The sequence below is a fragment of the Scomber japonicus genome, chromosome 16, assembly GCF_027409825.1.
Source record: "Scomber japonicus isolate fScoJap1 chromosome 16, fScoJap1.pri, whole genome shotgun sequence".
Classification (NCBI taxonomy): Eukaryota; Metazoa; Chordata; class Actinopteri; order Scombriformes; family Scombridae; genus Scomber; species Scomber japonicus.
In genome coordinates this window covers 30234032-30249350 of record NC_070593.1, presented here as the reverse complement: position 1 = coordinate 30249350, position 15319 = coordinate 30234032, and the positions used below count along the sequence as shown (strand labels likewise).

General features: G+C 41.9%; 1 protein-coding gene across 5 annotated transcripts in view; it reads left to right on the top strand.

Moving 5' to 3' along the window:
* nrxn3a (neurexin 3a) overlaps positions 1-15319 on the top strand; it is a 285289-nt gene that overhangs the window by 128510 nt on the left and 141460 nt on the right. For 2 of the 5 annotated variants that reach the window (XM_053336304.1, XM_053336306.1), the window contains 3 exons: positions 1651-1952; positions 9229-9273; positions 10780-10941. In XM_053336304.1, the coding sequence (XP_053192279.1) occupies positions 1651-1952; positions 9229-9273; positions 10780-10941 (509 nt within the window). The remainder of the gene's footprint in view (positions 1-1650; positions 1953-9228; positions 9274-10779; positions 10942-15319) is intronic. The other 3 variants (XM_053336307.1, XM_053336302.1, XM_053336305.1) reach the window with 2 other exon arrangements.

The following is a 15319-nucleotide window of genomic DNA, read 5'->3' as shown; positions in this document are numbered from 1 at the left end:
TCGGTGGGATTGAGGAGGTCTTCGAAGTATTCTTTCCACTGATCCACAACGTCCCGAGTCAAGGTCAGCAGCGCACTGTCCCTACCGTACACAGTGTTGACGGCGCACTGCTTCCCCATCCTAAGACGCCGGATGGTGGTCTAGAATCTCTTCGAAGCCATCCGGAAGTCGTTTTCCATGGCCTCACCGAACTCCTCCCATGTCTGGGTTTTTGCCTCAGCGACCACCGTAGCTGCACTCCGCTTGGCCTGCCAGTACCTGCCTGCTGCCTCCAGAGTGCCACAGGCCAAAAAGGCCCTATAGGACTCCTTCAGCTTGACAGCATCCCTCACTGCCAGTGTCCACCAGCAGGTTCGGGGATTGCCGCCGCGGCAATCTGTGACAAGCACAGAAGTCCAATAACAGAACACAGCTCAGGTTCAGATCGGGGGGGCCGTTCCTACCAATCAAACCCCCTCCAGGTCTCACTGTCGCTGCCAAAGTGAGCGTTGTAGTCCCCCAGCAGAACGAGGGAATCCCCAGAGGGAGCACTTTCCAGCACTCCCTCCAAGGAGTCCAAGAAGGGTGGATACTCTGAGCTGCTGTTGGGACCATAGGCACAAACAACAGTCAGGATCCATCCCCCCACCCGAAGGTGGAGGGAGGCTACCCTCTCGTCTACCGGGGTAAACTCCAACATACAGGCACCAAGCCAGGGGGCAATAAGTATTGCCACCCCTTCACAGCACCTCTCACCAATGGCAACTCCAGAGTGGACGAGAGTCCAACCCCTCTCGAGAAGACTGGTTCCAGAGCCCTTGCTTTGCATCGAGGTGAGGATGACTATATCTAGCCGGAACTTCTTAACCTCGCGCACCAGCTCAGGTTCCTTCCCCACCAGAGAGGCCAACAGGAATGAGGGGGAGGGAGGGGAATGACCTGCAGCATAGGACCACCAGGACGCTCCGTATCTTGGCTTTTCTCTGTGGCTTTTGATTTTCTCTGTCGGACTACTGTGTTCAAAGCTGGCTATTTATACAGGGAATGGCCCTGTCACTGTAATGCTTTTAGATGATGGCTAGTTTCCCTTCTCCCATTTCCTACATTCCACTATGTTACATATTGAATATTCCTGAAGGTTATATTTTCAGGATATTTGTCAGTCAGGTTCTAAATTATAAGACAGTTATTATTATTTAATGAATGCTTATGTTTATTCACCAAAAAGTATGTGCTGTCCCCTCACAGCAAGAGAGTTCGAGCTGACAGCTGGAACCTTTTAGTCAGCTGGCCTAAAGACTTAAAACTTAAGACAAAATAAATAAGAACTTACTGTCAGTGACTGTAAACTTAAATTTGCTCAAGATTTGAGTTTTGATGTGAAAAGATTTGAGAAGAGCTTGCGTTTCGACATTTAATTGAAGCCATGATGCAGAGAAAAATGCCAGGTTTTTATTGATCCACTGTTCATAAAATGGAAATATTGTCAATTTCTTTGGCATCATTTTTTGCGTTTCCAAAAAACGATACACTTGGTGACCTCTGAAGCTTTTGTTTCTACAGCAGACTTTTAAAATAATGGTTGAATGTTATCTTTCATTTTAATCTTATCATGCTGTCTGATGTCTGAAAATATACTGTCCCAAACTTGTCTTTTTCTTCTCTCCACAGCAAGGGAAGAGAATGTGGCCACTTTCCGTGGCTCAGAGTACTTCTGCTACGACCTCTCCCAGAACCCCATCCAGAGCAGCAGCGACGAGATCACGCTCTCCTTCAAGACCTGGCAGCGCAATGGTCTTATCCTTCATACTGGCAAGTCAGCAGACTACGTCAACCTGGCGCTGAAGGATGGCGCCGTCTCCCTTGTGATTAATCTGGGCTCTGGAGCCTTTGAAGCCATTGTTGAGCCAGTCAATGGGAAGTTCAATGACAACTCGTGGCATGATGTCAAAGTGACCCGCAACCTCCGGCAGGTAAGGCACTGAGGTTGGGTGAAATACATGAGAAATGAATGTGGTTATTTGCAAAGCTCTCTTATTGAACGGTACTGGTGGTGATGATACATAGAATCAAAACATTGTCTCATTACTGACTGCAGGTTGTCTGGAGCATTTTTTACTCCAGCAGAGCAAACTATACAATTGCTGTGGACAATTTTGGACAAACCTCAGAACTCTTCAGGTTTCTTTTTCTTTCTCTGTACAACATATAGCCGTAACATTAATCAATTTCCTTCAGCTGCACATGCAACTGGAGCGCACAGTGCATACTTGACACCACTGTTTACAGGATACTATAGTTCATAGTGTGGATGCTCACATGGTCGTCATTGTAGTGCTGTTTTACACTCCTTTCATATTACAAAGATTTAATCTAGTCTTCTGTTCCCCCTGTAAAATCCAAATCTCCAAAATTTGGATTTCAGACTTGACGGTGCATTATAAATCATGTTGGTGTTGTCGGACATGTTTGTCTTTCCCTTGCAAGCAGAGCACTATTCTTAATGTTTCTGTGTGAGTCTCGTAAGAGTTTTATGAGAGAGAGAGAGAGAGAGAGAGAGAGAGAGAAAGAGAGAGAGAGAGAGAGTGAGAGAGAGCTCTAGACACTGAGCAGACAGAGCTTTCAGCAGCCTGGCAACCACATTATACCGATTAATACTGTAATCTGGCCATGGGCCAGTTCATGGTATATTTAGATCGATCCAGCGGGCCGTGTATTGATGCACTCTCATCTTTTAAATCAAAACCGACTTCCGATTCATAATGGTTATTTGTACACACCCCTACACACTATGGATGTCCCAATCAAGTTTTTTTTGGCCTTGAGTGCTTTAATATCAGTGCACACTAGGGATGTTGAAATTTCTCAATTATACAATGCATCACGATGTAGACGTGAACAATTCTGCATAGGTTCACAAAAGTCAAGAATCGAATATCTAAATTAGTTAATTAGTTAATAACTTGATGTTGAGGGTAGCACAGCAGCTGGACAGTGATGTCTTTCCCAGAGCTAACGGTGCAGCATAGGTGCTGCTCTCCACTGCTGGAGACATAGTAACAAACACAGTGCTGCACTCTGCCCTCAGCCATAGACTGTATAAAAGAAATGGACCTAACATCTGTGACGTCACCCATTGGTTTGTGGACTGCTGCTCGGAAGCCAATAGTTTCGAATCTAGGTAGTGCCATCTTGAAAATTTCAGGTGCATGCTGGGAAAAATAAAAACACGGATTCTACTTATATGGGCATGAGGCGGGGCCATGGGCGGAGCGGGGAGGTTGCGATTGGTTGTGAGGGCTGGATCTCGAGGACATTGGGCAGTCAACCTGTCAATCACGACATAGCCACGCCATAATGCATACCCTGCTTTATCGTCAAATATAAAATCAGGGAGGCCAAAATTTGACAAATGAACATCATACTGCATGGAATAAGGCTTTAAACTAGCGATTGAGACCATAAACACATTTTGAAAACGTTCACTGAGGTTAGAGATCAAGTGAGAAGTTGGTGAATTCTCCTTTGACTTGTCTTGAGACGGAAATCCTTTTGACACCAAAAGAATTTGGTAAAAATTTGATAGAATGCAGTTCTAAGTTACTTGCTAGGTCTATACTATTGACTTATTTTGGTCTACTTGTTTTAATTTGAAGACATGTATGTTTAACATATGTTTAATGTTGACAATCAGTTTTTAAGATCCATCGAGATGCATCATGATGCATTGTAGAATCGAATCATGAGGACAGTGAAGATTCACAAACTCAAGCTACAACCTGAAAATAAATGAAAACGTCATTCCACTCTAAAGAAATGCTTGTGCCAAAAATGCTCAGTATACATTGTAAAAAATATATGCATAGCAGAAGGAGATGCAGTGTTCATTAATTATGTATCTAGCACATTAATATATAGGCCTATATACACAACAACGTACAAGGTAATTCATTCAAACACAGGAAGTCCTGGTCTAAAATTGTTGATAATGTGAATAAAAGTTTAATTTGGAGAATGCGGCTCCTGAAATTGATGTGAGACGTTCAATGTATAGCATAACAGAAGACTTTTTTAAAAACAAAAAGACACCACCACTCAGTAGACAGTGTTAGTTTCTCCCATCACTTCTTTGGCTGAGTACAGGCTGCTAAGAACACAGAAACTCAAAACAGTCAAACAGCCAAGTTTAATTTTGTCATCAAGTTGCTCACAGAATGGAGCCTTGTGGTAGTTCAGGCAGGCATGCAATTCAGTTTATAGTCACATGCTCCATAAAACCTTGTTCGCTTTGATTCAGTTCTACCTTCAACTCCATGTTTCATTTTAATTGTGTGTTCATCGTATGTCGTGTATCTGTTTTGAGCTCACTGTGAGTTCAGGGATAGACTATGTCAAGCTGCTCGGACTGTTTTCCCTTTTTATTGCTTTAATAAATCGAATCATGGTCTATATAACTGGCCTTTTTTAAATAAGACTTAACAAAAAACAACTTTATTGTCAAAGTGAAAACAGATTTCTACAAAGAAATGTCAGTTAATTAAAATCACCTGAATGCAGTGAATGTGTCTCAAGTGATTGTAGTATAAAGACACCTGTGTCTGGAAGGTCCAGTCACTGGTAAATCAGTACTCTTGCTATAATTACACCATGAAGACAAAAGAACACACCAAGAAACTCCAAGAAAAGGTTATTGAAAAGTATAAATGTGATGGATACACAAATAATTCCAAGTCACTGAACATCCCCTGAAGTTCAGTTAAATCCAGCATTAAAGGTAGAATATGTAGGATGAGCAGAACAACGCCATCTAATGTCTCGAGATCGTAGTCGCAACAACCAAAAAGTAATTCCAGCAGTCGGGTTGCCAGGTCCGGTGCCGGATTTTATTTTAGCTCTAACTCTGTAAATATACCACTTTATCTACATGCTAGAAAGTAGCCCTTTAGATCCACAATGTGACGCTAATTTGTCCAACTAATATCTGCTTAAGTTTTGTTCCTGCGAATTCGGAGCCACTCAAGTTAGCCGTAGCGAGTAACGCACTTCCGGTCATTTTCACAAAATAAAACACCTGTTGCCTTTTATTATTAAGAAAACCATAACAATAGAGTTGGTGCTTTTATTTTGAAAACAGGAAGCGAACATACCCTCGCTGTAACTGACTTGAAACCACCAAGGTACATTACATTGTAACGCCAGTGCGAGTAGCAGTTAAACCTGGCGAGCGTACCTATGTTCCCCGATCGTGGCTAACTCGGTTGCTAGCTCGGCGGCTAACTCATCTGCTAACTCGGCGGCTAACTCGGCTAACTGGCTAACTGTAGACGGGATCATCCCTATGTTCCCCGGTCACATACAAAGCGGGGAACATAGGACCCGGGGAACATAGGGATGATCCCCTAATTATGTAGCAATACAGTCATACTACACATCAAATTAAACAGGAGAAACTCCGCTACAAGCACGTCATTTTTACACACACCAAACACAACTCAAACACCAAGCATATTAATGATCAAATATCAAAATCCGAATAGTGTCAGAAAGTCAACCCACTCTCCACATTTCCATTGCTACCGTTTTGATACTTCATGGTACACAAACAAATAGCATCTCATATGAAAGCTAAGAACCTGCTGAGTTCAACAGTGCCACTATTATTGCGCTAAAAACTCAGTGAACCAGCAGCCAAAGAATACAAAGGTAAACAACCACTTATTTACAGCGAATAACAGATATTCTGTCTTACCTTCGAAGTTTTGTGATGAAAAGTTGCATTTGAGAGCAAAAAACGCTGGTTTTAGTAAGTCCAACACGGCTCTGCTTGTTTTAAATATTAAAACACATAAAAAATAAAAAATAAAAATAAAATTTTAAATATTAATTCAGACAAATTTTTTTTTTTTTATGGGAAAGCAATACTTTCATTCTGTACCCCTCAAAATGCCCCGTGGCTGTATTATTTAAAAAAATATATAGCTTTTAATAAATGTTGTACATATTCAACCTTTAAAGGGGCTATATTCAAAATACAGCTTTATTAGCTTTCAGGAATTTTATTTTTGCTATGTTAACAACTAGTGGTGTATTGACATTTGGAGTAGAGAGTCACGTGACACGCCCTCTGTGTGTGTTGCTCTGGAGCCTCTATTTCGGAAGTTCATATTAGTGCATGTGAAACACCTTCTCCTCTCCTCCACCGGAACCATTAGTCCACTCCCCCTATATAACCACTGCAGCGAGGGTGTAATTCAATCACAATACACAAGTGAAATGTTGATGTACTGTTTACTACAAAGCAGAAAACTTGTGGTGTTTCACAATTAGGTTATTCGTGAATGAAGCTGATCCACACATAATTTTTGAAAAAAATAATAAAATAATGCATTTTATTTAAAAGGCGCCTTTCAAAGCACTCAAGGACACCTTACAAGGCACATATAACACAACAACAGTACATCAAACAATATAAATCAAGTAACATTTAGTGCAAAGATAAAGAATAAATATGAATGTGACTACAAAGTTCATTAGTACAATAAATAAACAAGAATGAAGATTGCATAGCTAGTTTGAGTATGCCACTCTGAATAGGTGCATTTTCAGGCGGGATTTAAAGGTGGAGACAGAGTCGGAAGTGTGAATGTCTGGTGGGAGAGAGTTCCAACGGTGGGGGGCAGATGGGCTGAAGGCTCTTGAGCCCATGGTGGTTAAGTTGGCAGATGGGGCAGAGAGCTGGTTGGCAAAAATATTTGTTTGCTTATTAATGAACAATAGGCAAAACAATAATAACTTCTGAACATAAATTATTATAAGTGATTAATTAAACATGTGTAAAGTCTACTGAACAGGACTGAATTGCCTTTGATCTCTAAATGATGTCTGTAAATTTGGGGTGCATGTTGCTGCAGATGTCAGAGGTAGGTATGGCATGGCAGTTGAGCCCCTGTGGATGGTGGAGCATCATGATGGCCCTGCTGCATCATCAGAGCATCATAAACCAGCCCTGGCTGCAGGTCAAAAAGGCTCCTTCCAGGGTCAACTCTTGAAGCAGGCTCTGTAAAAGATGAACACTGCTGCTGCCCTTAACAAAATCAAAATCAAACTATCAGTTATGAAGAAAGCAGCAACAATTATAATATAACGTTATCATTTTATAAGGAACAAACTTAGCATTAGCTACCTCAGAGACAGTTGATGTATCAGACTCTGGCTACATTACACTAGTAACACACGTCTTACGTCAGTATTTTTACAATTGCACAAAAACCCAAATGTCACAGCTGTTTGCCAGCAGTGCTCATAGAATCCAACAGAAATGATCTATGTGAAGTTGTTAGCTTGGCTACTATGTTCAGCTTGTTAATTTTCAACTACTAGCAGTTAGCTAACATTAGCATCAGAAAGCTAATAACTGTTACACTACATTAGAAATATGTTGCTGATACGTTACTCTCGCTTGTATTGTGTACTAACTTCGTTACTTGACATCACAATGTTGTATCCTCAGTCAGCTGTTTCATCAGTGGATGGAAAGTGCTTCACTGAAAACAGGCAGGTAGAGGGGGAGGCAAGCGGAAAGGGGGAATGTACCCTTATATACAGTCTATGGGTGTACCCCTGAGCCAGTTTTGTTTTGGTTACATGCAGTCCAGAGCTGCGACGTCTAGCGGTGAAATTGAAATTGCATTTAGCCCCTTTAAGAAATGGAGGGAATTTGGCACGTTAAATCTGTCTAGAGCAGGCCGTCCTCACAAACTGAGTGACTGTGCAAGAAGGAGAGGGAGGCGACTACTCTGAAGGAGTTAAAAGCTTCAGCAGCTGAGTTGGTAGAGACTCTGCATACAACAACTGTTGCTTTATGGGAGAGTGGCGTTGAAGAAAAATCATATTAAATCTTAACTAGAGTTCACCCAAAGGCACATGTGGGAGACTCCAGGGTCAACTGGAAGAAGGTTCTTTGGTCTGATGAGACCAAAATTATTGAGTTTTTTAGCCATCAGACTAGACACTATGTTTGGTAGACACCAAACACTGCACATCACCACAAACACACCATCCCCACCATGAAGCATGTTGGTGGCAGCATCATGCTGTGGGGAAGCTTCCCAGCAGCAGGCCCTTGAATGCTTGTAAAAGTAGAGGGTAAAATTAAATCCTAGAGGACACCTACACAAGGTATACAAGGTGAATGTTCTCGAGTAGCGGAGACAGAGCCAGACCTCAATCCAATAGAGAATTTGTGACTGGACTTGAAAAACGCTGTCCACGTCTGATCCTCTTGCAACATGACAGAGCTTGAGCAGTTTCGCAAAGAAGAATGGAGTAGAACTGCAACGTCCAGATGTGTAAGTCTGATTGAGATCTGTCCACACAGACTCAGTGCTGTGATTGTGGCCCAAGGTGCATGGTCTAGATACTGACTTGAAGAGGGGGGTGGGGGTCGGGGGGTATTTATGCAATCACCTATTTAAATCTGTTTTCACTTTGGTTTAAAAAATAATAATTTACAAAAAAAAACTCTTTAATGTCAAATTATTTTGACCATGATTCAATTTATAAAAGCAATAAAAAGGGAAAACATCCAAGGGGTGTTTATAGGTACTTTTATAGGTACTGTAGATCTTGACATTGGTGTCCTAACTGAATTAACATTAACTAGTCGTGATGTTTGTCATTTTAACACAGAAACTTCCTTACATGAATGTTAAATCTTTACTAATAGTAAAGGGAGCGGAGAGATGAAAGATTTGAAAACGGATCTGACAGTGTCAGAGTTAAGAAATATGGCACAGGTCAGGCACAGTAACTGATTTTTCACATTTGCAACACTTAAACACTGCAGAAAGTTGCTTGCACTGTACAGCCAGTCTGTTGTAAAGCACTGTACAGCCAGTCTGGTGTAAAGCACTGTACAGACATTTGACCGGGTTTATTTACAGAGCCATAAAATATGCCTAGATTGGGTCAGGACATCCCTACGCCACCACAAATGTAGCATCCAGAATCTGTAAGATCAGTCAGAAACACTGGAAATATTGGACACTTTTTGGGAAATAATCCTTTACTATTCTCTTCCTTGGCATAACATTTTGTACAAATTTTGACTCACAGTATGATTTTTTTTTTTTTACTAACATGTACTAACTCCCTCACTTTTCCTCATTTAATTTTGATTAGATTTGATTTAATTGCCCCACTGCTCATTGCATTAAATTTGTTTCTTACCCACCCTCCCTCTCTGCATAGCAATCAGGCATTGGATACGCTATGGTAAACACACTCCATTGTATGGTACATATTACATTATTTTACATTATTGTCATTTTTTTGGTTTGCTCTGTACTCTTCTCCTTCCTCCTCCTTTGACTTATACACATCAAATACCATTCTCTAAACAATAAGAAAATGGGGTTTGTATTTCCCAGATATCATGTTGTCATAACTTCTCTTGTCCCTGCATTTTTTACCTGGGTCATCCTCTCACACTTTCTTATTTCCTTATTAACCTCTTCCTCTTTTTTAACGACCCATGACTTTTGCTCCTCTATTGTTGGACTCAAGCCCCTTGTTTTCCTGTTATATTTTTTTGGTGATAATGTTATAATGTGAAAATTATCAGGGGCTTCCTACAGAGAATGAAAAAAAAAATCCACATTGGAGCTCTGACAATTGTGTCCTGTGTACAATGCACATGGCCCAACATGGACTGAGTACACCTTACACCCATTAAATTCCCTAAACAACTGAAACTACAAGGTGATCCATCCTGCAGGGATATAGTTATAAAATTATAAACTCCACTGACACCACAAGCATTTTTGGAACCATTCTGTACAATAGCACTGGATTACAATATTTGAAAAAGTCCACAAAGCAAACTGGGAACAAAAGTATTTATTTGGAATGCATTGCGCATGAAGAAGAATCAAATGTCCTTAACTTGATTACATAGTTAGCAATGATAACTGATACTTGTGTAGAAATGGTCTGGCCTAGTCTAGCTATGACATATGATGCTGAAACATGAGGTATGTGGTTTCAGTACAGCTTTTAGTTAAGTGATCCTTCACCCTTAGCCAAGGCTGCTCACCCATTTCTTTGTCTTATCTTCACCTCTGATAGCATTCAAACTTATCATCTATTTAAAACTAACCGAATTATAATTGGTACTATGTACATTATTGTACATAAGTACAATATTTGAATGAATATACTTAGTTACTTTCCACCACTACTGCTGGGACTTTCAATTCTATGCTGTCTTTCAATAAATGCTGTTAAATGCTATCAAATATTTTGTCGACAGTAAGTTATTGCCAAATGTCCTGCTCAGTGGCATTCTGTGTGTCCTGTCTGTTTGCATTGGATTTAGTGTGGTGTAACACTTATTCACTCTTTTCCCACCTTTCTAATGGTTTGAGTGGTTTATGTTTTCTCCTGCATGTTACCTCTGTTATGTTATGTAGAGTAATATTAATACATGTGTGTCAATGCCTGGAGTTAAATTCAGTTCATCTTCATTTAGACATTCTCCTAACTCTTCATACCATCAATAGCTTTGACCCTCACAAATGGCATCTTCTACCTTGCATCAAAGCTAAATAAAATAATGGATTGTCAGTTTTTCATTATCTGTCCTCGCTGATCCACACAGTTAAAAATAAGCTACAAGGTCAGAGATGTTAAATTCTCATTGACCTGAGTGAATTCCAAAACAACACTGTGGGCTTCCTCCTATTGTTAAAATCCAAGAAAAATATTTTATCTCCACTCTTACTTTTCATTCCTCATTGTCAGGTGACAATATCAGTTGATGGGATTCTGACCACCACGGGTTACACCCAGGAAGACTACACTATGTTGGGATCTGATGACTTCTTCTACGTGGGTGGAAGCCCCAGTACTGCTGACCTGCCTGGATCTCCAGTTAGCAACAACTTCATGGGCTGTCTCAAGGAGGTAAGGTACCTGATTAACTGTGAAACATGCTGCTACATAGCCAAATCACCTGTGTTAAATTACCTCTGAAAGTGTTAAGTGTCAATAGTGTCCACTCTTTAAAGTGTTAAGTTAACACTTGTAAAAGTGTTAACTTTATTACCACCACAACAACTTGCACAAAAATATGTGGTATTAAAAGGCAGGAACACTACAAGCATAATTCATGAACTGAAAGATGTTCAGTGTGGAGTTATGCAAAATAACAGTATGGGACGATGTACATCATCATGTACATGAAGATATCCATTTACTTCTCAAAACTAAATGCATTTAAATGATCATCGAAATGCATGGGTGAGACTTTACAAGCTAGAAAATAAGTAGCGTTATTTCTAACAATTACACTGACAATCATTTTGACCAAATGCATCCCAACCTGATACTCCAAGCCACAGCTTTAGACCCAGGAAGTCATGGAAACATTACAAGTTAGTAAATGGACTGTAGTGTATCGACTGTGTAGCTCTTTTCTAGTCTTCTAGCATTTTACACTACATAAATTCCCTCATTCACACACATATTCATACTCTGCTGGCAGGGGCTGCCATGCAGGGTGCCAACCTGCTCATTAGGAGGAGTTAACCATTCACACACACTCACACACCATCGGGAGTAATTTGGGGTTCAGTATCTTGCCCAAGAACACTTCGACATGCAGATTGAAGGAGCTGGGAATCGACCTGCCAATCTTCCGATTAGTGGACGACCCGCTCTACCTCCTGAGCCACAGCCGCCACGTGACACATCAAAAACCTTGTTTACACCTGATATTAACATGCATCTCGGGTGATCCAATCACAAGTGGACGGCACTTAATACTAAAAGTGTAAACGACCTCCCAGACGCTTTTTGGTCCAATTTCTCAAACCACTTGCTGAGGCGTTCCTGATGCATCCCCAGCCAGGACATTACAGGAAAATATGTCATCAATGCAGGACGTGGCTATTGTTTTGGTAAATGGTTGAAAGAATGGAGGGGAGCACAGATGTACGTGGTTGGAGAAATATCAACAGTCGCAATAGCCCTTACATGTATATTTGCTCTTGAAACATTATTAGCTCTTTAGCCTGCACTAAAAACAAATCTGCTGCTTGTCTGACTGACTGTGATCAGGGCGGTTTGACCTCCTCGTTGAAGTGATGTAGAGAATGACCTTTTGGTCTATGATGATATAGAAATTCTGGATCCTGTTGTTTTTTCCTCTGACAGTTTCCTTGAGGAAGGTCTCCAAGCATCTTCCCAGGTCTTACAAAACAGAATAAGAAATACCTTTGCTCATAGACAAGGCAAACACCAAACAAAACATTAACAACCAGCAAGAACTGTCTCAACTGGCTCAATAAGCATTACAGCGGGCCTAACCACCCTTCCATACCTTGTACGTATTTTCTGAATTTTGTCACAGGAAAGGGTTTGTCCCGCCTCTAATGCAATAACAGAACCTGCATCAGAAGGCAGCAAGTCAACTGGAAGAGCAGAGCCAGCAGGCTTGGAGTCAGGTGGAGTCAGTCACAGAAGAGCCAACGACCTCAGGCTCAGTTGAAACAAGAAAGTTCACGGACATAATAACATTCCTGTGGACCACTTTCTCCTGGTCTGTTGCACAGTTCTAGAGTCTGAAGGTGTGCCTGTTCTTGTGTTTGTAGTGTATCAGTGACTCTCCCAGCGATCAGCCAGCATCCTCTGACCTCGTTCCCCTTTGTTAGCTCTTGTTGTTTTGTGGTTGAAATCTGAGCGATCCTGATAGCCTCTGCCAAGTCATGTCTGAGACACTGGATATAGTCATCATAATCTACCACCTCATCCATAAGCACAGACTGAAAAATCATGTCCACAGGTAGCCTGGGGGTCTTGCCGAACATCAGTTGAAACGGAGCAAAGCCTGTGGTTTCATGCACTGTCGCATTGTAGGAGAAGGTGAGGCAGCGCAGGAGCTGGGGCCATTTGTGCTTGGCTCGGGGTGAAAGGGTTTCGATCACGTTCCCAAGGGTGAACATTAGAAGCCGTAGACACAGAAGAAATTGTTCCAGAGCTGATGAGTGACAGCCTTAGCTGACTGGTTGGGACAGAGGTAGGCCTGAGCCAGCATAGTGAAATGGTCAGTCACAACAAGTACATCAAGACACTTGTTGGATGAGTCCTCAGCTGACCAAAAGTCATTGCATACCAGCTCAAGAGGTCTGAAGGTTTTAACACTCTCGAGTGGTGCCCTGGCCTCAGGTTCAGGAGACTTACAACAGTGGAAGCGCTGCACATACTCCTTGACATCCTTTTCTATCCCAAGCCAGTAGAAACGCACCCAACTCAAGCGTGGATCAGCTCGTTGCATTGATGTCAGTTTGTCCCAAGGCAAAGGGCAGAAATCAGACAGCTCAGATGGCTGAAGGGACTGAGTCAGTTGAGGCAAACACGAGTGGGCAAGCAGTCTTTTTCCAAGGAATGCTCCAGACCAGCAGACACTGCCCACGAGGAGATAGATGGATGTTGGGGCACTGCTACTGCACTGTTGGAGGCCTCAGTCAAGGGAAGATGCTGCGGCGGCTGAGTGGGTCACAGGACAACCAGAAAGCATACTGCACACGGTCAAGGTCCAAGGCTTTTGCTTCCTCCAGGAGTGCACCATTGTGAGACGATGTAGAACACTGGGGTGCACAAATGGTTCATGGCTGAGGGCGTCCGCCACCACATTCTTAGGTGGTTGAGTGGAGGTGTGTGGGGAAGTTTATTTGTGCTGTTGAACGTAACCACTGTGAAACAATCAGAGAATAACATTTTATTGATCTGATTTACCGGCTTGCTTACTGTCAGCACTCCCTCTCGTCATTCATTCTACCTCGCTCGACCACAGCTAACACAACAGCGTCTCTTAGCTGCTTACTGACGGAGCAACTCTGTCCTCCATTCAGTGGCCGGGCCTTTAATACAGAACAGTGAGGAGGAAGAAAGTAGTAGTATTCCTGCCGTGAATAGACTCACTGAGAGCAGAGGAGAGCAATGTGACGAGAAGTGACAGCAAACTGCAGCAGAGCCTAATGTTAGTCGCTCCTCTCTGTCTCAGCAGAGTGGATCTGAACCCTGTTACAAGTTCATTCAGTAATTTAACAATATAATCCACACAAAAGAAGATAATGTCTCGTCCTATATCTCATTTGAAAATACATTGATATCTTAAAAACTCAGCCATGAAACGACGCAACGTTTTGGAGAGTGTACAGATGTGTTTAGCTCACTGTGAGACTGTGTCAGCACAAATTAGACTATGGTGGGCCACTACAGTCTATATCATTTATGGGACGCACTGCATTTTGTAATAAGGCATTTTAACTGAGCATCATTAAAGACGCTGCATTAAGGTGTAGAGCACTGCAGCCCTGCCATCATTTGGCAGGTCTGAGGAAGTTCCAAATTTGTTCGCAGAGTACAAACAAATTTAAGTAAGAACATATTGATGAATTCCCAGATTTGTGTGTCAAATGTGCGTACGTACAGTTCAAGCACAGATGTGTGTGTATGCACTGTCTGTGAATGAGGTCCAGTGTGTTTTCTGGGTCCGTAGTTAAGGTTGTGGTTTAAGAGATTAGAGTTTTGTTTAGGTATAAGGTTTAAGTAATGATGATGGTTAGGGTTAGTGTAAGTCACCAGGAAATTAATATAAGTCTAGGTAAATACCACATCACTTAGGTTAATGTGTGCGTGTGTGTGTGCATGTGTGTGTGTGTGTGTGTGTGTCAGCTGCTTGAAGTGGAGAAAGTGTGCATGGTTTGGTTTGTTGTGAGAATTATTTACAATGTGAATTTCAGCAGCACTACTGTTGTAAGCATATAGAAACACTGCAAACACCTCCACAATAAATCCATTGATACATTGATATGCTTACATGTATACAAGGTACTGTAAAAGTTTGCAAAAATGTCAGCATTCCAAGGGAATTTGTTTCCAGGGTGCAAGAGTTGACCTAAACACACTGCAACATGCACACACACACACACACACACACACACACACACACACACACAGGCATCTTGTTACCTCTAGCTCATGAGCCAGTAGCTGCAGTTCTCTGTCCCTGCTCCACTGAGACACACACACACACACACACACACACACACACACACACACACACACACAGTACTCAGAATCAGATGGGATGCAGGGAGAGTGAGGAAGTGGCACAGTAATCCCTGTCTGGCCTACTTCCTGCTCTGTGCCATGTTTGGCAGGTTTGTGATTCCCTGTACCACCCACCCTTTACACACCCACACACTTATACACACATATCAGGTTTACTGTATACTGGAGGTTTGATTCCTACCTCTTTCCGGCTTGTTGAAGTGTC